The 25,661-nt window shown below is 28.2% G+C and overlaps 1 protein-coding gene across 3 annotated transcripts; it reads left to right on the top strand.

The window, feature by feature from the left end:
- Positions 1-1,127: 1,127 nt before the first annotated feature.
- LOC100162735 (piwi-like protein Siwi) lies at positions 1,128-23,938 on the top strand. Of its 3 annotated transcripts, none has more exons than XM_003243306.4 (18): positions 1,128-1,452; positions 8,367-8,573; positions 8,637-8,676; positions 9,702-9,815; positions 10,045-10,256; positions 10,326-10,511; positions 12,440-12,616; positions 14,135-14,290; positions 14,399-14,544; positions 18,711-18,819; positions 18,893-19,182; positions 19,263-19,411; positions 20,207-20,331; positions 20,413-20,581; positions 21,610-21,731; positions 21,789-21,946; positions 23,083-23,248; positions 23,331-23,938. In XM_003243306.4, the coding sequence occupies exons 2-18, from the start codon at positions 8,382-8,384 to the stop codon at positions 23,445-23,447; spliced, it is 2,628 nt and encodes an 875-aa protein (XP_003243354.1). In that variant the 5' UTR covers positions 1,128-1,452; positions 8,367-8,381; the 3' UTR covers positions 23,448-23,938. The 3 variants fall into 3 exon arrangements, with proteins under 3 accessions (XP_003243354.1, XP_016658527.1, XP_001949248.1); XM_016803038.1 differs by lacking the exon at positions 1,128-1,452 and adding an exon at positions 5,126-5,149; XM_001949213.5 differs by lacking the exon at positions 1,128-1,452 and adding an exon at positions 6,637-6,842.
- The last annotated feature ends 1,723 nt before the right edge of the window (positions 23,939-25,661 follow it).

Below are 25,661 nucleotides of genomic sequence, written 5' to 3'. Positions count from 1 at the left end.
ACGTAAATAGCTCAAGGTAAAATCAGTTATTTATCTAATTAATAATTTTTATCAAAATATAAATAATAATTGGCTTTTCAAATTGTCCTGCCCAATATTAATATCAGAAATAAAATTACATCGTGAATCCTAGCTATTCCCATTTACGAAAAGAAGACCGTTATATAAATTGATTACATTACAATATTATTCAGGGAAGTCGTTGGTAATATGGTTATTAGCTAATTATAATTAATTCGTGTAAACCTGTAATCGTACGCATATGGTGCAGACAGAGTTGCGTATACCGCTCAGTTATTGAATAAAAAAAATAAAAAAATACACGCATATTCAGCACTTATCGGCTGATTAAAAAAAAAAACTATATAGATTATAGGTAATTCAATACTAGTTTAACACGTTTAGGTATTAACAACACAAAACGTAAAAGTCCAAAACACGAATATTTAATTATAAAAAAACGAATCAACTTTCTATAGGATTGGATATTTGGGTGACCTTCATGTCTATCCTCGGCCACAATTTTATATTATTTTAATATTGAATAGTGCATTTTGAAAAATGCTGAGGCAAACGAAACTCAGTCGCATTGCCGGGACACGATGTTCCTATACATACAGTAACATGGAGGCGCCGTCCCATATCTCTTTTGTATATACTACATTGAAGCCAAACAACCGGCCATTCCCTGAAAATGTTACTTCATGTTCCTATATAATATTAATTATTATTTAGATATGTTGGAGTTTAGAAGAAAAAAAAAAAGGGTCCAAACAATAATTTTTATTCTACGATTTTTATTATGCCTTCACGATTTCTTTTGTCAAGGGATACAGTCACGATTTATAATGTTATATTATATCCCCAAGTAAATAATTCTATTGAAATCTACTAACAGAAGAACCACACGTTATCACGCAGGGCACAGTAAGTTCGTGGAATTGGGATATGCATAATATAGCATGCTAGCGATCCACCTCCCGTCAACATGGTAGGCGTACAATCTGACCTTTTTTTTTTTGTGTACATTATATTATATTTATATTTAATGCTATTCGACGACTGTCCCCCGCCTTATTCTTTGTGCACTGCCAGACATTCTACCAACTCCCTACTCTTGCACACACACATCCGAAAGTATTTTGTGTTTTATTTTCGAGGCGTCGGAAGGCTCGATGAACTAAGACACTAACCGAATACCATTACACGGGTAGCCTTGACATCGTCCATAAGGTCCTAAACATAAATGTTTTAAACAGTTTAATATATTTTAAGTGAATGTGTTTCTATGGTTTGCCGTACGAATAAATTGTGTTTATACTGATATTCGACTTGTTTATATTTATATACATAATAATAGTAAAATAACACTTCAAACGTTTTGATCGTGTTTAATACTTAATAGATTCGCTTGAAATAATTTTTTTTTTATATCTACATTAAACGAACAAGGTAAGATAATATAATTATTATAATATAAAATAATAATACATGTAATCAAACGCACGTGTATGGCGCCTAAATGGCCGTATGGAATGCATTTTGCCGAAATGTCCGCGCTCTCGAGTCTCGACACTAAATACATAATGTTGTGTATGGTTGATTCATGATTGTTGATTAATCTAGAATGACGTGTATTATTATTATTATTATTAATTATTTATTTAGTTAATATAATTACCATGCTTCATTTATTTGCTATATTACAATATCGAGGCCCATAGTGGTTATAGTTATGATTTATTATTTACGCTAATGATACAATGGATAGTAATATAAAAATGTGAAATTTGGTTATAAATTATTATGTCTTATCTATTGTGGTCATTATTATTATTATTATTATTATTTTATTATTTTTATCTTATTATTATTATTATTATCTGTATTATTAAATTTCATTACTCATTTTATAAATACATGCAAGTAAAATTTTTATCCATTATAATAGTCGATATAATAAACGTGTCATATTCTTACTTAGTCATATATTTTATCAAATGTATTGGCAGAGTTATAATGTTGAGTTAATTGTATAGTCAATTCATTCGATTCTTAAATATATTACAGGGTTATTATTATGATTGGAAAATAAAAATAGCACTCGTATATTGTTTTAAATTAATTAAGAGTTCATCGGCCGCCGCTGTTGCTCCACATAGGTTACTCATTTAATTGATAATAATTACTTATAACCAGAGTTAAGGTCTTGCAGATCTATAAAACTCAATGATACGTAATAAACATTATAAAATATAATTATTTCTCTGTCTAATTTTCTATCGTTACAAGAATATATAATTTGTTTAAACAAAAATTACAATTGTTATTCTACATATAATAATTGTTCTAATATTATGACCAATTTCTTTTGATAAAAAAAAATAGAACTTCAGCTGATACCTTACTTACAGCTTCCGCAAATATCTGGCTGGGTTTGTCACAAGTGCTTCGCGATCGTGATTTAATTTATTTTTTAACATTTTCAATAATTGGTATTTGGATATTCAATATTGCCGATATTATACAAGAACTACTTTATTATTTAGTTAATTTCGTCAAGTAAATTATTAAATCAAAATTAATACTAATTAGAACGTTAATTGTGCATCACATAGTATTATTTCTTTTACCTAACTATATAATATGTGCCGGACTTTTTAAACATGGACTTTTCGATAGTATTTGTATACATAATATAGAATCGAAAAAATTGTGTCCATTATATTTGGAACTTTTAATTGACCATTAATTCATTCATTGATTCCTCCCGATTATAAAACATAATATATTGATAAATTGATTACCGATCACAAAATTAGTATATCGATTCCAAAATAGTTATAGGTAGGTAATTGAAGTAATGATTACTTAATATCGATTCAGATTTTATTTGGAATAATAAGTAATTTATTATATAACAATTTACATACATTTAATAGGTAAGTAATTGAAGTTTAATCGATTCCTCATTTTGTTATCTACCCCAATTCCGAATTATATAGAATCAAATAAATCCGACTCATCACTATAGGCTATAGACCATAACCGAGGTTTAAATAACAAAAATATACAGAAGTATCAATATTTTTTTTTTATTATAGTACGGGTCACGAAAACGTGCGGATGATTCTAGCGCCTCCAGTGACGTTTTTTCGGTAGGGCTATCCAAACCATAGACCTTTTACTCATAGACCAGCCCATCGGCCATCCTATACTAAATAGTAAATACCACGATTAAAGATACTATCTTTAATCGTGCTAAATACATTGATAGTCGCAAGCTGACATAGCACAGTGATGCAGCCAATTTATGGATCAGTGCTACCATAATATCATGCATTCGATGTATTAAAAATAACTTAACTGGATAACAGTATTATAAAAACGTGTGAAAACACTCAAAAACACTACGAGATAATATTATTTTTTTACCGTATCAGAGTAACTCAGTAACCGAAAAGCGCCACCTATCATGACACGGCGGAAACGTGAAGAGGGCCGGTCTATAATAATCCAAACTACTATAGCCCTACCGAAAAAAAGCCACTGGAGGCGCTAGAGTGAGAACGCTATACGAAAGCAGTATAATATAATATAATATATTCACACGTTTCGACACGTAATAAAATTTGAACATAACCTCAAAATACCACTTTTTAATTAGTTTTTTTTATTTATCTTCTCTTTCTCTCATTCTGCATTCAGTCCATGTTGTCACCAAGGGCGCCCACAGGGGGGCCGGGAGGGGCCATGCCCCCCCCACGCTTTTTTTTGCCAATATTTATATATTACAGTATATTTTTATAAATATTTTTAAATGTTTTATAGTATTTTCATAAAATAGATCGATAATTGACTAATCATTAATATATTAGTGATACAATAATTGTTCTGTGTTATCGCGACCATGGTAAAGCATTATAGTCATAAGCATCTAAAATTCCAAAGTCTGATTGACAATTATCAATTCAATTTATATTTTATATTGGTTTGCGAAATGTGAATAAATTATAAATACGACAGAAGTACTGATGATCAATGATAATAAAAATATTTGGTATGGAGCATAGGCGCATGCAATTTTTATTTAATGACCAATAATCTTAATATTTTTATAAAATTAGATAGTTATTATTATAATGTTATGAATAATGATTTATAAGATTTTTTTTCAGTGCTCTTGATGTCTCATAATATTTTGATGAAAATATACAGTTAATCATATTATTGTGTCATCAGTTTATTTACTAAGTTTGTAATGAAACTATAAAATACTATACCTAATATGTTATGAAGGTATTTACACCTGGTGAAAATTTCTGCGGGCGCCCTTGGTTGTTACGATCCCGCATTATATTATCATAGGTATTATATAGTAGTAGTATATTATAGTATATACATATAAAAACGATATGCCTAATTATATATTATAATTTATAAAATACTCTTTACAAGCTATTGTTCTGTTGTAAAAGGCAGGAGGATATTATACTGAGGCAAGAAATAAGGTTAGTATGTTAGTTTATGATTTTTTGTTAATAATTAACAAAAAATCATAAACTAACATACTAACCTTACTGTTGTCGTTATCCCGAATGGTGACCAAATTCACGTGCGATTAATTTCTATTAAAATATAGATACAACATACTTGTAGTAGGTAATATCATGTCATCACAAACTACAAAGTATATACTATTCAACTATTGTCTATTAGGTATGTCAGCAACATTGTGATACGCATATGTATTAGTGTATTACCTACTCTTAGCTGTTTGTTACGTTATCCGCAAAACAAAATTCTAATAAGTATTGTTGCTGGCATACCTCTATATTTTGTCATGGGTAATGTTTTCTTCCCGAGGGTTAGGTTAGGTTATATACTCACCTTATACTCCATGATAAATTGTCATGTTATATTACCCTTAGACGCGGAGCATGCGCAATAGCTAACCGGCGGGCATGGATGGTGCGGTGACGGCCAACTGTGTTACAATGATGCATTATTATAACATGATGTAGAGAAGATATTATCTTTTCTACATCGTGTATTATGATAAGTCAATATACCGAAAACGTTGACATCAAAAGCGAGACTAGCTATTAACATAAGTTTATTCATTATTCGTTTAATTCAAATGAAGCTCGTAAGAAATATATAAGTATACATGGATCATAATTACGTATTTAATAATAATATGCTGTTATTAAATTTAACCTCAGATCATATAAATTGTTTATGCATTTTAAAGTAATTATAACTCGCTTAAAAATGTAAATATAATAAAAAGCTCATGAGGTTGTCTAGATAATAATCTTATCTTTAGATTTTATAAGAGGTCAATTTACTCTAATTTTTAAACTAACGGAGCTACACGTGTTCTGCTTTGCGTATAATTTGCTATGTTATGCACTTGTAAGACGGAGACAACACATGCGGGTATCACGTCCTCTTAACTATGCACAATCTAGTTTGTTTACCACGCATGCGTAAAAGTATGAAACAATGTATTATGTAGCGCAGCCCATAACAAAATAAATTTATTTTGTCATGGCGCAGCCTACTTTTACCGTGGGAACTACCACCATATAACATTTTATAACATGTGGTTCCTAATAGTGATGGGAACTATCGAATAGTCACTATCGAACTATTCGATAGTAGTTCACTATTCGAACTATTCGATAGTAATTCCATAACTATCGAACATTCGAATAGTCACCATGTATTCGATAGCTTTAAAACTATTCGAATAGTTTATCGAATAGTTTATCCAATAGTTTTATCGAATAGTTTTCATTCGAATAGTTAATCGAATAGTTTTATCGAATAGTTGTCATTCGAATAGTTTATCGAATAGTTTTCATTCGAATAGCTTATCGAATAGTTTTCATTCGAATAGTTTATCGAATAGTTTTATCGAATGTTTATTTATTTCTAAAGTTTATAATATATTAGTTTTCAATGTTTTCAATTTTTCATTCAATAGTTTAGTTAATCGAATCATTTTTATTTTTTATTCATTCGAAATTCGAATTTTGATTGGTTCATGGTTGTAACTTTTAACTTGTAACTTGTTAGTTTTTTATCTTATATTTGATACATCAAAATAATAATGTATTTTTATCCATAGAAGAAATTACATCAGATTTGAATTTTAGAGTTCTTCAAACATCTCTATGAACAATAAGTTTATTTACTTTCTAAATTTTAATGTATAATTATTAATTACTAATTTGTAAAGATAATTTTCTACAGCTTATATTTGGAAATTGGAATACGTGTTTATGTGGGGACATTCATCGCTAAAAAGTAAAATCTCAGGTGGTCAAGAAATAAATTGTGAATTAAAATTTGAAATATTAAAATTCCAAATAGCCCGTATAATAAAAAACTATTCGATAGTGTTATTCGAATAGAATATCAAACTATTCGAATAAACTATTCGATAGTGCTATTCGAATAGACTATTCGATAGCTTATCAGAATATTCGATAGTTTTTATTGAAAAACTACTAATCGGTTATACTTAAAAACATTCGAATAGTATTCGATAGCTTAAAAAAACTATCGAATACTATTCGATAGTGTAAACTATTCAATAGTGCCCATCACTAGTACCTAAATAAAAAAATATACCGACTATCCCCACCAAGGTTGAACATCCATTCGGCGTTATCAATATTTAAAAAATTGACTTGTAAACATTCAGACCTGTTGGCTATGTTGTCATATATTAATTCCTGGTTGGCGCTGTAGTGGCGACACTTTTGTCTTCAATTACAAATTACCAATTCGGCGTTGGATTCTATAAATCTATATAGTTGTATATTATATCTGTGAGTATGCCGTCATAGATTTTCAATTTATAAGGCTGTATAAAGACATAAAATACTTGAATTTTTTGTTTACAATTGTGAACAAGACAAAACCTCGTGTATTCGTGTACTCGCTATAATAGTATGTAGTAACTATTAGTATACCGTAGAAAGTGTATAAATTAAGCACTATAAACTTAATGGCGTAGACGGTAGACAGTTTGGGAGGCTAAACTCAAAATGTGGGCTGTTTGGGCGATTGTTTATTCCACAAAAAATACTATTTGTGAAATTATGTATAAATAGGTCTAATGTTTATAGGTAAACAGTGACGGCGCTGGGGGGGGGGGGGGCACACCGTGCAAATGCCCGGGGCCCCGTGCCTCCATGTCTCCTTATTTGTTTTTCATAATTTTATGGTATGCAGAGAAAAAGAAATCATTTCATTTATATTATAACTTTAAAATAATTTTTTTGTAAATAAGTAATGCGGCCTATACCGATTACCGAATTGAAAATACTACGATAAATAGTAAATAAAACACATCTCGGTCAATAATAACAACCGATAACGGAAATATTGCAATAACTCATTAGCCATTAGTTGATCACGTTTAAGACTTGAAAAATAACTCGAAAACCGAAAAATCTTAAGCTGTCGTTTACTCGTGTTATCATTATTCGTTACTAACTGGCCAATACAGATCTATCAAAAGTTAAAACATTGCATAGACCTTCAAAATTGTTTAACCATGATGGAGAATCAAAAGATTGATACCTTTAACGTTAGATCTATATGCACTATGCAGAGTTAATAATTTTCCGATTGCTTGTTAATGAAAACCAAACTCCTCTCAAAGTACTTTCAATTTATAAAAATTGCAATGGTTCATTCCCAAATATTAATATGATACACGCTTCCGATACTTCTTACCATTCCAGTCACTTCAGCTAGCACAAAGAGAAGTTTTTCAAAGCTAAAAATTATAAAAAATTATCTCCACAATAGGATCAGCCAAGAAAAGCTATGTTGGTTGTCTATATAGTATCTATTAAAAAGGCAATATCGGATAAAATAAATTATGATAAAACTATAGACTTTGCTGCAGCCAAATCTAGGAAAAAATAATTTTAATTATACTAACCTATGTATGTACACATTTGACATTTTATGTAGGTATTTTAATAAAAACAAAATACGAAAATACCCTTTAATTATATTTATTTTATTATAATTTAATTTACTCACTACTTACATTGACACATGAATATATAAATATTTTATGTAGCTAACTTTTTTTGTTTTGTATGTAAGTTTTAATTTTGATGATATATTAATATCTAATAAATTATATCTATCCTCTCATCAATTAATAATAATAAAATATATCACTACTGGTAATTGGTATCTGAAAAGTGTCTAAAGATTGTCAGCTGGTAATATGGTAACTAAATGTAATTTAACTACTAAGACAAGAATCATTCACCATCTACATAATTTTATTAAATTTGTATTTTATAAAAATTGATTGTGTTTATATATAGATTATAAGATTATCTATGGATCCCAATCCACCAAGGCGTGGGAGAGGTCGGGCTCGTGGGGGATATCCTCCTCCTCCTAATCAAATAGGACAACCACGAGGACCTCCTCCTAACCAATCAGGGCAACCACATGGAGCTCGACCAGCACAGGCACCACCATCACGGCCACAAGCTAGAAATATGCCAGGCCAATCTGGTCCACAAAGTGTAAGAAATACATTTTTAAATTCTAAATAATTTAAAAATATTTATTTATGTTATTTCATTAAGGTTGAACAAGTAACGAGTGGATTAGGAAACATGAAAACAGGTACGGCTTACTGTATGCATTATCTTTAAATATCTTAAATGTTTCAGGTGTTTAATCACTAAAAAATAACATTTAATGAAGTCAACATCTTTGGTAACTTGATGTTGAAGGGGGGGGGGAGGATTTTGGGATATAAAAATCATTTAAATAATTTACAAATAATGATTTTTTACTAATTTTTAAAGTTAGTTAACAGCATTAACTATTATCAAATCATCATAATATTGTAGTGCTAAATAATTATTTAAAAAGAGTAAGTTGTCTTTTTTCATTATTTTTTATGTATTTTAACCACAGATAAAAATGTTCAGTCTTCATCCAGGCTTTATATTTGCATGATAATCTTATGCTAAGGCTTTTACTTTTGAAAACATTGTATTTTTTTCCAATTTTCCAATAAGAAGGGGGGGATATTTTTTCTGTACCCATTATACGAGGAATGTCCAGAAAGTGTACTCAATTTTTGTAAGCTTCATAAACATTAGTTAAAAAAAAAAAATTATGTGGTTACATTAGTATATTTGCTATTTTTCCACAGTCGCTATCCCTTTTAATGCAGGTTGTGAGGCGGCATATACATTTTTTGGTGCTTGCCTCATAGAACTCTACCACGTCCCCCTTTGTCCATTTGTAGACTGCCTCTTCACTTCCTCATTTGTTGAACATTTTTTACCACCTATGTGTTTCTTCAGAGAAGTGAACAAATAGTAATCAGAAGGCACCAGGTGGGAATACAGGGGTTAGTTCAAAACATCCCATCTTAAGGATTCCAACAGTTGCTTCATGACATTGGCCGTGTGGGGTCTGCTCGGGGGTCTGGCATTGTCGGGCAGCAGGCAGACTCCTTGTTAAACTGACCCCTCCTTTTATTTTGAATAGATCTTCTCAATTTTTTTAGGGTCTCACAAAAGTATAGCCATGGCTACAAAATGTATTTCTTTTATTGAACAGAATATAATATTATATTATTTAATTTTGTTTGTAAATTAATAATCCATTTATTAATATATTGTCTTTCATCTTAGGAGATGCACTAATTCCAATTGGTCGTGGAGCAGTTCGTGGTCGCCAACCTATAGAAAATATATACTATAGGATAGAGAGACCAGAATCGTCAAAATCTAGTGATGGAAAACTAGGTATAGTGTAAGACAGTAAAATATTTAAGAACTTTTATTCTTAAGAGTAAGAGTTATAAATATTAGTATATTTAGTATATTAATATAAGTTCTTTGCATTTGGTACTGTATACAACTCTATTAATTTTAGTATTAAGAATAGTAAACACAAGTTTGAAAGATAAATTTTAAAACACACAAGAACTTTTACAAAATCTGATGTTTTGTTTTTATTATATTTTGTCAATAGGCAACGGCGGACAAGACATTCAGTTGACATCCAATTATTTTCCGATAACCACTTATACAGATTGGAGTTTATACCAGTATCGAGTTGACTTTAACCCAGTACAAGATAAAATAAACATTCAAAGAGGCCTATTGAGCGCACACAAAGAACTTTTAGGAGCATATATTTTTGATGGAACGATGTTGTTTAGTAGCAAAAAATATAAACCAGACGTAAGTTTCTTATAATTTTTTATATTAATTAATATTTTAAAAGTAATAAGAATTTTATTTTTATTTTAGACTTTAGAGCTGACATCAAAACGAAATTTTGATGACGAAATAGTAATAATTACTATAAAATTTACTCAAACCATTGAAAAAGGAGATCATGCTTCTATCCAAATTTTTAATTTATTGATACGTAAAGCCTTGATGAACTTAGACCTGTCACTGGTTGGAAGAAATTATTATGATGATAAAGCTAAAGTAAATACTTATTATGCTTTATTTATATATACAAATATATTTGGGATTCTTAATTTTTTTATTGGAATTTCTACAATTTGGAACTTTTTTTAGCTCATTCAAAATATTGAAAAACAAACTATGAGTAATTTATGTAATCAATATTAATTAATGAGATTTAAAAAAGAGACCTCGACTGAAATAATAACGCTACTTTTAAATGATGACCTGTATTTTTAATTACATGGAAACATAATAAATTTCTAAAAATGTTGATATACTAATATTTAATACTGAACAATTAAGTTTTTATTAATAATCTTTATAAGTTAAATGAGCTGAGTAAAATACTGAGGAATGTATCATATTTGTTATTCATTACACGCTATTTATCTTTGATTAAGGGGATTCCAGTCGGTTATTTTCATAGGAGTAGAGTTAGGCAAATTATGTGGTAAGTACAACCGGGCCATGTCAATGTGTGCAAGTATAAATGAACATAATTGTGTGTGCGCACACACCTCAGTGTATGTCAACCAGTATCCACATTCTAAGAACCAGCATTCTCGCACTCACAGACACACGTCAGTATATTAAATTAGGAAAAAGTATACAGTTACTTTTCGAGTAAAAACATACCTCGGCTGTGACAAAATTGTAAGACTTAGGTAGGTGTAATTTTGTTTCTGTAAAAATTATTAACACATCCTTTAAAGAACGGTTGTAGAATTTTTTAGAAATATTAATATCTTCAATACATATGGTCGAACAAAAATGTTGTAAAAACTGAAATTTGTAAATATTATAATATTGTTAGAAGTTCAATTTTTTAAAAAAAAAAAGCTCCAACCAGTCTCTTGAGGAGATGTTAAGAAATTTTATTATTTTTACAGCATTAAAATCAAACCATCTTAAGTCTCACAATCTCGTCCCAACGTTGGGTCTAAAATCTGACTAGAAGCACCTTAAGGTGTTAATTTATGAAAAAAAAAAACTGAAAAATACACTATGTTGTTTAGAAGGTTTGAAGACGTTCATCATTGAGTAGTTACTGTCATCAATGTTAAACTTGAATTCAATGATAAACCATTGAAAACATAAACTGGTACTGAAAGATACCAAAAGGAACAAAAGCAACTTAAAATTATTACATTTATACCAAAAATATATAAAGTTAATATTTAAATTTAAACTTTTTTTGGTAGGCTTTTTTTCTATGGTGTTAGTTAGCGAAATAGTCATTAAAATTTCAAAAGTACAGTATTTATTAGTGATCACAGATTATTAGCTTGATTATAGTTGCATTCAGTAAGTTACATAGGATAAATTTACACTAGTGATTATAATGTTTCAATAATATTTTGGTTGATAGTTGTGTTGGACTTTTATACTTTTATCTACCTTATATATATTTATTTTTTACAAAGATTTTTACATTATAAAAACATAAACTACATTTTTTTTTTTCATAAATAAAGTATTAGTTATTAAATTTTGGTATAATCTCTATTACACATATTTCCAAAATAATAAAATTAGTAATTACATTCAATAATTTTAAAAAAAAAAACTTAAGAATAAGTACACTAAAAATAATTTGTATTGGAACTTCTGTTATGCATTTGACATATTCACGATATTGTTGTACACTTAGAATAACCACAACCTAAAACGTTCAGAACAATACATTTAAAATTTTTTGGATTTGTAAATAAAATTTTTAAGTTAAAAACACACAACATTAAACCAGCATTTAAAATTTGTATATAATGAAATGTAACACAATAAGTAAATTGGTTGATTACATAATTATGAAGTACAGAAATAGATTATACAATGAGAATAAAGGTTATCTAGTGATAGAACCTAATCAGTAGTATCTACTTATTTGAAATTTTTTCCATAATCTTTTATATTTACATTATATTTTTTTTTTTTGTTTATTATAGATCAATATACCAAAGCATAGGCTTCAACTTTGGCCTGGTTATGAGACTACTATTGCAATGTGTGATAGTGGTCTATTATTACGGTCAGAAATTTCAACAAAAATCATGAGGGAAGAGACTGTTTTAGATTTTTTAAAAGAATGTGCTGAAAGTAGAAACAGAGACCCTCAATGGATGGTCAGTAATATATATTATGATATAATATTTATATTTAATATCAAAATCTGATTTAGTTTATTATAAGTCAGTAACATGTAAAGAATTAATTTTATCAATTAAAGACTTAAGGGGATTGCAAATGGACAGTTTTTAAGGTGTTAATAATAGGAGATTTCTAAATTGTATGTGTGCGGGTCTTGTAAATGGTGGGTAGTAATTATTATAGTGTGTGCACATGTATATAAAAGTAATAGCGGAGCACACATACAAGTCTCCGCCTGGCGCCTCTGCGTTGCGCACGTGAACGGTAAACAATTTATTGTTAAGCTCATTTGCATGTACTTTTTGTCGTTCCTGCTGAATAACCTAATAATGCGATAATATTTCAGAAAGCTGATCTGAGTTTGTTAGAAATTATATCTGCTTGAGATCGATTAAGATTTCTGATTTAAATTCCACATAATCAACGTTAGAAATTTCAAAATATTCAAACTAAATTTATGTTGGTTCTATGGTTTTATGGTGAAATTGGGAAAAAAGAGCGATCTCAAATAGACATAATGATAAATTCAGATCAGTATGATGGTCAATAGATTGGTATTTTTTGGCTTAAATAACAGCCCTCCACCGATCCTCTTAACAAATATTTAGTTTTAGTTTTTTCTAGTGTAGGCATTGGGTGCGAAAAATACTATTCATACTCGTGATTTATGTTCCATATACTAAAATACTATATTATATTAAATTAAAAAAAAAAAAATAGTAAATATTAGTCATTATTTATTAGTAGGTAATAGGAACGAATTTATATGTAATATAAATAAAAAAATATGCGCATAAATATTTCTGTATATTGTTAAAGAACAATGCTTATGGAAAAAATACAATAAAATAATTATAAAAATATCAAAATGATGTGTTACAAATAATTACAATTTCTAATATTAGGTCTCAAAATATTTTTAAAACGGCTAATCAATCGTTCCACATAAACCGATGTAATTGGAGCAAATTTGAGGCACGTAATATCTGAAGGCGATAATTCCAAATTTTTAGAAGGGTGTCTGCCAATTATTATTTCATTGATAGTTTTCAAATTAAGATTTTTTTCTGTAACAGCATGAATTTTCTTTTTTACAACATCTACAATTTATCTGCTTATGAGTTTTAATTTTCCCATAGCTGATTCGACAATTTTCATTCTATCATTTAAGGAATTATTTTTCGTTTCTAATTTTGTAATTGTATGTGCAATAAAACTAAAATTCACTGAGATGAAAATTAAATTATTTTTCAATGTTTAATTTTGCATAATATTTTGATATTTTTCAATAGCCATAGAAGTTTCTGGATTTAATTTTGAAATAAATTCTTGTATTTTTGTAAAGTATTCAGAATAGTATTGAGAAGCTACCAACCATGAGCCCCAACTAGTAATTATTGGCTCGTGTGGTAGAGCATGAGTAGGGTACATTTCTTTAAAAATTGTGTTACAATTTGGAGATTTAATATAGGTATTATACTATTATTTTTTAGGTGAAATTTAAAATGGGGGTAATTGGTAGTACAGTGCTGACGCGTTATAATAATCAAACTTACCGAATCGATGACGTGGACGAAAATTCAAATACCCAATCAACATTTAAGAAGAGAGATGGATCGAGTATATCTTATATCGACTATTATAGAGAAGTATGTTATTTATGAATTTGTATAGTTTAATCATAGTTATATTATATATATAGTTCTCTATGTTTAAACTTTAAACTAAGACTGCAAGTATTTTTATTTTTTTTTTAGAAACATAAAATAAACCTGAGCAATCATCAACAACCAATGTTGGTATCAAAGAAAAAAAAATCATTTCAAATTGAAGGTGATGAATGTGAGCTGGTCTACTTAGTTCCTGAATTGTGTACTTTGACTGGATTAACTCAAAAGATGAGGTAATCAAATTTACAGGATAACGTACCAATAAATAATTTACACTAAACATAAAATTGTGTATTTGATGAACAAAATCAGTGGCGCTGATGTCATCTGAAATACTTATGAGTAGGGTTCGGATTTGAAGGCAATATAATCAATAAAAAAAGCATTTAAAATGTAAAAAAGCAGGTAAGTGGATGTCGCTTTGCTGTACAGTAGATTACAAGTGGGGTCATTGTATAATGGTTGTATTAGACTTGAATTCAATGATGTAATATCGAGAATAAGAAAAACGATTCTGAGCGGAGACGGTTTGTCAGTCTGGATATTTTATATTTTGTTATTAATTATTTTATCATGTAAGTTGAATTAATATTAAAATATTATAATTTTTTATTCGTTTCTATGGTGATAAACAAAGCGTTAGAAATTAAAATCCCATTTTTAGCGTTTTTTCGTAATTTTCCGGTGATTTTTCCCGTGGCATTAAATAACTATTGAGAAAATCGAAAAATGACCTCTCTAAAGTACCATCTTGATCCAATTTGCTAAAAGATAAGGTACTATATGTTGAAATCGAAACACTCCTTCTGGAAGAAATTTTGTATACAGGATATAAAAATAAAAAAAATAAAAAATAAACACCATTGTAAAAACAATAGCTTCCTCGCTCCGCTCAGAATCTAAAAAAGCAAAAAAAGGCATTTAATTGATATAAAAAGGCAATTCATAAATATACTACAAAATAAAATAGTGAACATTTTTTAAACACTTTAAAATGCACATATTTTGAGAAAAAACCAAATTAAAAATGAGCATGAATACTAAACTACATTAAGTTTATGATATTTTGTATAAATAACCTTTTTCTTTAACCAGGTTTGTCCTAAGAATTAGTTAAAAACAATTTTAAAAATTAATTTACTCGAGTTATACCAGTTAATTTAACGCAAAATAAACTAGTAGATATTAACAAAAAAATTGACTACGCCATGTATTTTGATAAGCTGTCTTCAGAAAAATGGTTAAGGTTTGGGCTTTATGGCCATACCAAATACTCATTAAGACGATATCGATAAATATTGCGAAGAATAAAATCCATTTGTAGCGATAATACGTAAGCTGTGTATAAAATTATAAAATCAACTGAAAATTAAACACAAAAAAGGCATTTATAAGTAAAAAGGCAAAAAAATGCATCCATCGGCTAACAAATTAAATGAAACACATTTTTGTATAAATATTATTTTTCTATTATGATTAATAAAAGAAAGGCATTTGCCTTCAAATCCGAACCCTACTTTTGAGATATATTTATATATAGTAGTATACATAACAACCATCCCATCCACAGGGTTCATTGTATCACAAATATCCCATCCACGACCTCTCCCCCATTAAATTATTCATGAGTTCTGTGATATATTATGTCACATGGAAACCATAGGATCAGCACCACTGAAAAATATAATGCTTGCTTGCAAAAAACAAATATAATATTATTTCAATTCCTATTAAGACAACAGAAAAACTATCTCACCATCTCAGTTTAATTTTGGTTTTTATTGATCCCAATTTTAAATTCGGTTAAAAAGTTAAATGTATTGGTTTTTTAATGCTGTACTCTTTTTTATGGTAGAAAAAACTGATGGTACTCGTCCAATATGCTTTCTACCGTAATTTTATGATAATTTAATATGATATCTATAGTAAATATTGTATCATATATACCTTATTATTCTGCAATTAAGATTAGGATTTTATCGAAATCCCAAATTTTATTATATTTATACCTCTTTATAATTTATCACCGGCTTCTTAAAAAAAAAAAGTTTTGTGTTTATGAGTCGTGTTGATTATATGTGGTTTTACTGTGATTTATTTATTATTATTTATTACTTATTTATTATTAAGAGTTTGTCAATTATGAATTATTTATATCGACACATAATTCAAAATGAAGAAATGTGTGCATTTTTTTAAAAAATAGTTACATGGTTTATTACAAACTGACCAAACATGTACCAAAATTAAAAACCAAACAATTTGTGGTGCTGAGTTGAGAAAAAGTTCTGAAAAATAGTTGAAAACGTGATTCGGAAGGTTATACAGTAGACGCCACTTATAAGACTCACTTTGGGACCAGCACAAAGTGAATCTTATAACCGAATGAATCTTATAGACGAAGTGGTAAAAAAAAATTAATTACGTATTTATAAATTTTATTTTACTACATATTTTGTTTCAATTTTAATACTTTAACACATATTACATATTACATACTTATTACTGAATAAATTTAATAATCCTGGTAAGAAAAAAAACTAAAATTATAATTAAGTACATATAAAAATATTATAAAAATTAAACATTATTATTATTTATTATTTATTTTGAAAAAAATTTTTTAATTTTAGTTTGTTTTTTATTTTGTTCCAATATTCCGAAAATGTACTGTTCATATTCGTATTGTACATTGAAATTAGTTAACATAACTGCGTGTGTACATGTGCATGTGTGCGTATGTGTATTTACGTACCCGTAATTACGATAACTGTGCAGCTTCTAGATAATCACTATAATAACGATAATCGTTGCGATAAATGTGAACTTTTATCTGCGATAAAAATTGTTATACGTTATAAGGTACCAACAGAAACTAGAAATAATCAACACGAATATTATTTCATTTTTTAATACCAATTTATTTCCAAATTATAACCAAAAAAGTTTATTTTCTACTATTTATTTTGCGAAATTTGAGTCTTATAACCAATTTTTTAAAAATGTATTTGGATACGTCCGGACCGTTCCAGACGATTTTGAGTCTAATAAGTGACTGAACCTTATATCCGTGAGTCTTATAAGCGGCGTCTACTGTATTTTGAAAACAATGAATAATTGATGTACACAAAAATGGTGCCAAACATTTCACTCCATATGCAAAAACAATAACTTTTTTACGTACCATAAGGATAAAAGTAGGAAGTAACCACTGTTAGGTTTAAATTTGTGCGATATCATAGAACTTGTTTGGTATTGGGTATTTCAAATAAAGATAACACAATCCGAGGTATTTATGAAAAGATCAAAATCAACTATAGTCGACTGGTATAATTTATGTCAAGACGTAGCAGTAGCTGAATTTCAAAACGGTAAGAAAATGGGAGGTCCTGGCCTATAGTTGTGCAAATAGATGAATCCTTGCACCAAGGTAAAAGGAAATATAATCGTAGAAGATTACGTCTTGAAAATAACAAACCTATAGAAAAGTCTGATGAAGATGAAGAGAGTTCAGATGAAGACAATGTAATAAATTATCGAAATTACGGACAACAAATGAAGGGCCATGGATTTTTGGTTTGTGTTGTAAGCTGTAAGCATGATGGAATTTTAGAGGGACGTTTTTTTAAAGTTGAAAAGCCTGATTGAAATACTTTACTACCAATTATAATAAATGAAGTTTAACAAAGTACTATATTCTAACATTCTACTTTAAATGAACATGGGTTTATCCATAAAATGGTTAATCATTCGGAACATTATTGGCCCAATAACTGGTGCTAAGGCACAAACTATAGAAACTCTTTGGTCTTTGGAGATACGTCAAAAATAAATACAACATTAAAAACATGAGGAGCGACTTTCATAATATTACTTCAAGAAGAGTGGTGGCACTCGTTCAAAAACCAACCGAAGAACCTAATAACCTAACCTGTTTGAATCATCCCTCGCGGAATGGTCAGAAATTTGTATACATAACTACACCAGTACCACATGAAAAATGCGACAAAGTAGAAACTCAAGTTTTTTTTACTGGAATTTAAATAAATGTTTAGTATAAATCCCATGCATTTTTTAAGAGCCATTGAAGTTCAAATTTTGATGACATATTCAAATGTTATTGTACAATTTATCCTCAAATAACTTGTTGTTATTCAAAAAATAATAATATCGTAGAAACTTAAAACATTTCAATATAGTATGGCTTAAATTATCTTTTCTTCATTGCCTATACACAATGAGGATTTTAAAATATTTAGACTAATTTAATGCTAAGTATTGGTATTTTTCTAGAAATGTTGATGCTCAAAAAGTATTAAAATGTAATATTACTTATAACATAGTGGTGCTTTAATATTTGTTTGTACTTTCATCTAATATATACTGTTTACAATTACAGAGATAATCGTTTTCTCATGACTGATTTGGCGGTGTATACAAGAGTAGGTCCCAGTGAAAGAATCAACAAATATAACAGTTTCATAAATCGAGTTCTTACTACACCCAAGGTAAATATTTTTATTGAAATATTGATGAGGAAATAATATATATTTTTCATTTAATTTCTACTGGATATTTAAGTCTGCAGAATCACTATCTCGATGGAATTTAACATTGAGTAACAAACTCGTTACATTTAATGGTCGTGTATTAACACAAGAAACACTGCAAGGAAATCAAATCAAATATCCAGCTGGTAATGCAGCAGATTGGACATCTAGCTTACGTGCTGCACCTATGTTCACTTGTGCTGAAATAAAACGTTGGGCAGTAATAGGTTCACAATCGAATGGTGGTCAAGTTAGACTATTCATCAAGACTCTACTTACAGTTGCAAGAAAAATGGCATTTAATTTACCACCACCTGAAATGTTAGTATTGTTTATTTATTTTTTAAAACATTTATAACTTAACTCAAATACAAAATATACTGTTTTAATTTTTATTTTAGAGTTGATATAGATATTTCAAATATAAGACAGTATTTAACTACTTTGGATCAAGTAATAAATCAAATGAATCCGTCATTTATTTTATGCATCACCAATCGTAATGATCATTACCATGTCATTAAAAGACAACTTTGTGTCAATCGAGCAGGTAACCAATTTTTGAGATTGAAACTATAGATTTTTTCATGGATTTTTTAATGTGGGTTGGTTTCATGGACACTTAAATAATCGAGTTAGATTAGAATATGAGGTCGGCTTCGAGTCTACTATCAATCTACTACCCTGTCTAATGTTAGTCATGGTTGGGACTTGGGTTACGAGTGCTCAGTGCTCACATTTATCCGCACTAAGTGGCTGTCACAAATTTGGTTGGTTCGGCTGTCATTATGTTAGTTAGGCAGGACATAGAGTTAACCCACCAAACACTGATTGTGGCCAGGCTCTAAGTACCATCAATCGACATACTTACTAAAGTAAAAAAAATTAATTGCAATTGGTAGAACAGTTAGTTCTTTCTACTCAATATTATTGTCATGGTACTTCCCTTATAACTGAGATTTAAAATATAAAATTTGATATTTTAGTGCATAAAATAGATTAAAATTAACTTAAAATATTTTCCGAAATACCTAATCATAATTTTTCTTATTAAATAATATATGGTTAGGTTAAATTCTCAGAATAAATAATATTCTTCAAAACAGCTTTTCTGTACCAGATGTTTTTGAATATTTTAATCCTGGCGTTAAAGTTTTGAATAACGGTAAACAATAATAATTATATTTTAGGTTGATTCGGGTTCAGAGCCCTAGTTATTAAATGCATAGATAAATATATAATTTAATATTTATGTTTAATTTAATATCATAATGATATTATGATATTACTGCTCACTGCTTCTGTTTGAACTCAATTCAAATACCTCAAAATATTTATTTTTTAGTGCCCTCTCAAGTAGTGTCGAATAGACAAATAGAAAAAAATAATATGTCAGTTTGTACCAAAATTGCCATCCAAATCAATTGTAAGCTAGGAGGAGCACCATGGCGTGTTGTTATCCCTGAAAAGGTATGATTTATTGTATATTTATATTATGTACAAATTTAAAATGTTAAGAGTAACAAATAATTATATTATGTATTTTATCAGAATATGATGATTGTTGGATTCGACGTCTGCCACGATAAACAAAATAAAAATAAATCTTATGGTGCATTAGTAGCGACAATGAATAATAGCCACACTGCTTACTTCAGCTGTGTTCAACCACACGAAAGTGGTCAGGAACTTTCAAGCTATTTTGCAATGAGTATTGCGAGTATGTATAATTATATTATTTATTTTAAAATTAAAAATTAAATAGATAGAGAATATAGAATTTTAATATTTATGGTACCTGTCTATTGTGCAACCTACCGACACTTATGAGATCTAGCATGCAACATTCAATATGAATTTGTCGTATATACTAATAATATCACCTACTCTATCTTTTTAATAAAATGCTTCCTTCATCTTCATATAAGCTAAGATCAAGGATTTTATTAATTATCTTACATTGTTTGATTGTATTTTCTCCACATTTACATATAAACAATTTTAATTTAATATTATTATTATTTATTTTTGTATACAATAAAAAAATCCTTATTTATTGCCAAGAGCGTAAAAATATAAAACCTAACCGAGAATAATTGTTCAGCTGTACATGGTGAAAAATGAATTTTATCATGAAAATAAACTTAATAAGTTTTGTTTAGTTTACTCAACATTTCTCAAATTTACCTATTCAGTTCCAAAAAATGTATTAAATCTTGTACCTGCTGTTAAATGTTAATTGAAATTTGTTTTGATTTTAATGTTAAGAAACATGTCACTGTAATTTGTTTTTATTAAAATTAGCCAAATAAAATAAAATATTATCTGTCTACCTATATCATTAATTTTAAAGTCAGTATAAAAAATATTTATTATTTTAATGCCCTACAAAATAATTCAATAGATGCTCAAGCTCTATATCACCCACATGTTTCGGTCTCTACAACTGCCTATGTGTAAAAAAAAGTGTGTGGCACTTGTTGATTAATAAAAGCACAAATTAATTTAGGAAAATCCCGGAAAATATAGTGCACTGTTGATTTTGTTGCCCCTATTGCTTTAATTTTTATGTTAACTATAACCCTTTTAAAATTTAAGACACTCATTGCAGTAGAATATTTTTTACTTTTTATAAAAAAAAAAGTAATTGCTTGGTCTACAATAACTTATTAATGACTGACATATTATGAAGTTGATTTTAAAATGTATACCTATGTATTATTAATTTAATATTTTCTTTGTTTTTAGAGGCTTTAAATAAATATAGATCCATAAATAAATCACTCCCAAATAGCATAATTATATACAGAGATGGTGTGGGAGATGGACAGTTATCATATGTCCATCGAACTGAAGTTGATATGGTAAAGGTTGGTATCTACATTAAAAAATAAGTTTCCATGTAATATAAATAATTTTGTTTATAGAAAACTTGTAAAGATTTCTACGGGGAGAATAAAATTGGAATGGCATTTATTATAGTTAAAAAACGAATCAGTACAAGATTTTTTTGTAGCAATCCTACAAATTATCAAAATCCACCCCCTGGAACAGTGATTGATAATACTGTCACTGACCCAACTATGTAAGTATATAAATAATATATATTTATGATTAATTTACAGTAATAAATTACTGGCCATCCACTATTCACAATGTTGTTTTAAATTTAATTTTTTATACCTACCTATGTGATTAAAATTAAATTTAAAAAGTTACTCTAGATACTGATTTTTGATATTTTAATATTTTTGATATTAACCGCATGTGTTGATATATAGCTTAAATATTATAATGAATTGTCTTATTATCAAATTTAAAGGTAACGACATTATCTGTATTTTCTACAATAATTAATGTTTAGATAAGTTTGTAGAACGCGGGTATTTTCAAATTATTTTGTAGCTTCAATTCAAATGATTTTTAATTAAATTTGCTTAAGTTAATAATGCAATACAAGTTCTTCATAAGTTGATCTTTAGTATTCTAAAAATTTGAACAAAAAGTTATTTTTGTTCCTCTCACAATTTTAGTTAATTTGTATTTTTTGTTGTAATCCAAAAAATATTAATCACAAGGATTAAAAGTGTGACAAATACAGACTACCTACACAATATTATGATGTTGACATTGTATATTAGGATGTAAGAACTTACTTACTTTCATACTAATACTACTGTCACATTCTACTATGTACATTTTACTAATATAACTTAAAGACTTAAGAGGACACCATACCTGCTGTATATCTTACCAACACATAACATAGGTAGCAAATTGTACGTTCTGAATAATTCTTTTATGTTTAATTTTAGAGTGAATTTACCCATAATCAAATTTAGATGTAAGATGACGTCGGTTTATTAGTACATTTTAATTTTCAAGCGAATTATGAACATTTTAAAAGGCTCATTACTCGCTTTAAAATTGAAGTATAAAAATAAACAACTTTGTCTAGATAATATTCTTAGTTCTATTATTTGATAATAAATAAATATTACTCTATAATTAAACACAAAATAGTTATAAAAATTAATTATTCAAAACGTACAATTTTCTATGTTGTGCATTTGTAAGATGAAGGCAAATGCACAAATTAATAAAAAAATCATGTCCATGATTCATAATATATATTTCTGTTAGGTAAAGAAATTATGAATAATATTATGTATCATTTTTTTTTTAAATTTATAAATAGAATAACATTTTAATGCATTACAGGTATGATTTTTACTTGGTCTCTCAACATGTAACACAGGGTACAGTTACCCCAACTCACTATAATGTTATTGTGGATACTCTCAATGAAACTACTACTACCAATATTACACCCGGAATTATGCAAAAACTAACCTATAAGTTGACTCACATGTACTATAATTGGTCGGTAAGTACTAAGTATTAATTGCTTAAAGATGAACATAAAATGAAACATGTATTTAATAATTTTAATGGGCATTTTTTTATAGGGTACAGTGAGAGTTCCAGCCCCATGTCAACTGGCACACAAATTAGCATTTTTGACTGGACAGTCACTCCAAAGTTCTGCAAATCCCGGTTTGGAGGATTTACTGTACTTTTTATAAGCTTTTTCACTGACCACTGAATATCGAATAATAATAACAATTATTAGATTTTAGATTTTGATACACAATATTTGTAATATATTTTCATATTTTTCTTAAAAAAAAGAGTAAAATATATATTAAATATAAAAATATTAAATATTTTTTTTGAGTAAAATATATATTATTGTTAAATCTGAATACACTAAAATCTTATGTGGATGGTAAAATTAAATTAAAATTGTAACCAAAAATTACTAAATTATTGAATTATTAAATTGAGATAGGTACTACAAAGTAATTCACAACTGATGTTCTGGAGCACAGTAGTGTACAACAATCTGTCTATATGTAGGCAATGACTGTGGTGGCCATTTTATTAAATTACTAATTAGTTATTACCTATAATTATATTTAAATATTTTTTTTTTATGTATAATATGTAGGTAGATTTTTTATAAAAGAGTTGTTTGTTTGTATTTCTTTAAATAAATAAATTTTTTCTTTCTAAATACAATTTATAATTTTATATTAGGTATTATGTGTGTATATTTGTTTTATATTTAACTAACCTGTAATTAAATTGTGTGGAATATTTTAAGGTAAATAGGAACAAAATGTAGGTAGATTTTATGTGATGTTGAAGTGTTTCAAGTATGTTTGAGATATTTAGTGTTGTCAATAATCAGTGCTCACTTCTAAAGGGGAACGGAAAAAGTCTCGGGGAAACAACCCAGACAGCAATTTTTTGATTAATAATATAATTATAACATTATAATAACGAATAATATTAGTATAACGTTATTATAATACTATTATAATATTATCATTACAAAATGCTGTCTGGGAAAGTCCCGGAAAAAAAGTCTCGGTCTTGAAAATCGGTATCGTAAAGATGACGAGTTCAATCTGTTCTGAATACTCGATTTTCACATATGGTTGGATAAAATCATCCAACAATTTGGAAACTAATTACTAAAATAAGATATGAAATAGGTAGCTGCGGACCGCGAAAAATTAGCTTTAAATGAATTGAGTGAGCAATCAATAAAAAGCGAGATAAAAAGGAAAAAAAAAAAAGAAAATGGAAATAAGATTAAATGCTTTATGCACTCGTCAGGGAAAATAAAATTGAAAATTTTTTAAAAGCTATAGCACAAAATTTCTTTTTTTTATTCATCTAACTTAATGGTATAGATATGTATATTTTTTTTAATAATATTATTAACTAAAATTCAATGAGATATTTTTTTTTATAATTTTATAAATATCTGTATTATTTTCGTTTTGTCTGTTATGTATTTAATAATTACATAGGTAATTACCTATTAGATGATTACATAATTATTAGATATTATCTTTAGAATACAGACTTTTTTCCCCCCGAGACTTTTTTTCCTACCATCACTTCTAAAAGATTTTCAATACCTAGTTCATTGTATACTATTGAATATTTTAGGTTTAGACTGTTTAGTTAAGTTTATCAACGAGAAATAAAGATAGGTTAATATAGAAAATAATACACTTTTTTTAATAAAATAGTTCAGCAAAAAGGTGATCCTGGAGGGGCAATGACTTGAAAAGAAGTTGTATATTATAATAAGTCCTCTAGGGTCCAACTAGGTATGTTTAGTGGGCCCCGGTATGAAAAATTATTAGGGAGCCACGTAAAATGACATTGCAAAACAAATAATTATTTTTATTAGCTTAATAATATGTTATAGATGTATACCATAATTAAATAGTCAAAATTACTTACCATTATTTTCTATTGTAGAACGTTCTTGACAATAAACATAGGTACCTATTTAATGATCCTATACATTTTTTATTTCTTCCTCTTTCTTCAGTTTTATTCGCTTGAGATTTTCCTTTTGATGGAACCATATTGACATTGTAATTTTTAATAAGGATACATTACAGAAGATAGGTAATTAGGTATCAACAAACCGACAAGTAGACAAATAATGTACGATGAATAAATGAAAATGTTGATAATCATCAATGTCCATTCTTGATACAGAATAGACACTAGGTATTATTATACTTATTATTGAAAATACGAAGTTAAATGCGCCATATTATTATACAATATACACTAATGTAAATGAGTAAAATAAGATTGAAACTGACACAACTTCATAGTACGAACTACGGAGCACACAATTACTCAATTTCATCAAACACGGTCACTCGTGAGTCACGACTAAATATTTAGTCATTACCACACTGAGA

Source organism: Acyrthosiphon pisum, chromosome A2 (assembly GCF_005508785.2).
Source record: "Acyrthosiphon pisum isolate AL4f chromosome A2, pea_aphid_22Mar2018_4r6ur, whole genome shotgun sequence".
NCBI classification, from domain to species: Eukaryota; Metazoa; Arthropoda; class Insecta; order Hemiptera; family Aphididae; genus Acyrthosiphon; species Acyrthosiphon pisum.
Note: the sequence above shows the minus strand (reverse complement) of the source record. Positions and strands in the feature narration are given on the sequence as shown.

Bases quoted from the DNA above. Each gene is read 5' to 3' on its own strand.
- LOC100162735 (XM_016803038.1), top strand. The intron at 20,582-21,609 runs GTATGTATAATT...CTTTGTTTTTAG, and splicing joins TTTTGCAATGAGTATTGCGA to AGGCTTTAAATAAATATAGA. The intron at 21,732-21,788 runs GTTGGTATCTAC...TTTTGTTTATAG, and splicing joins CTGAAGTTGATATGGTAAAG to AAAACTTGTAAAGATTTCTA.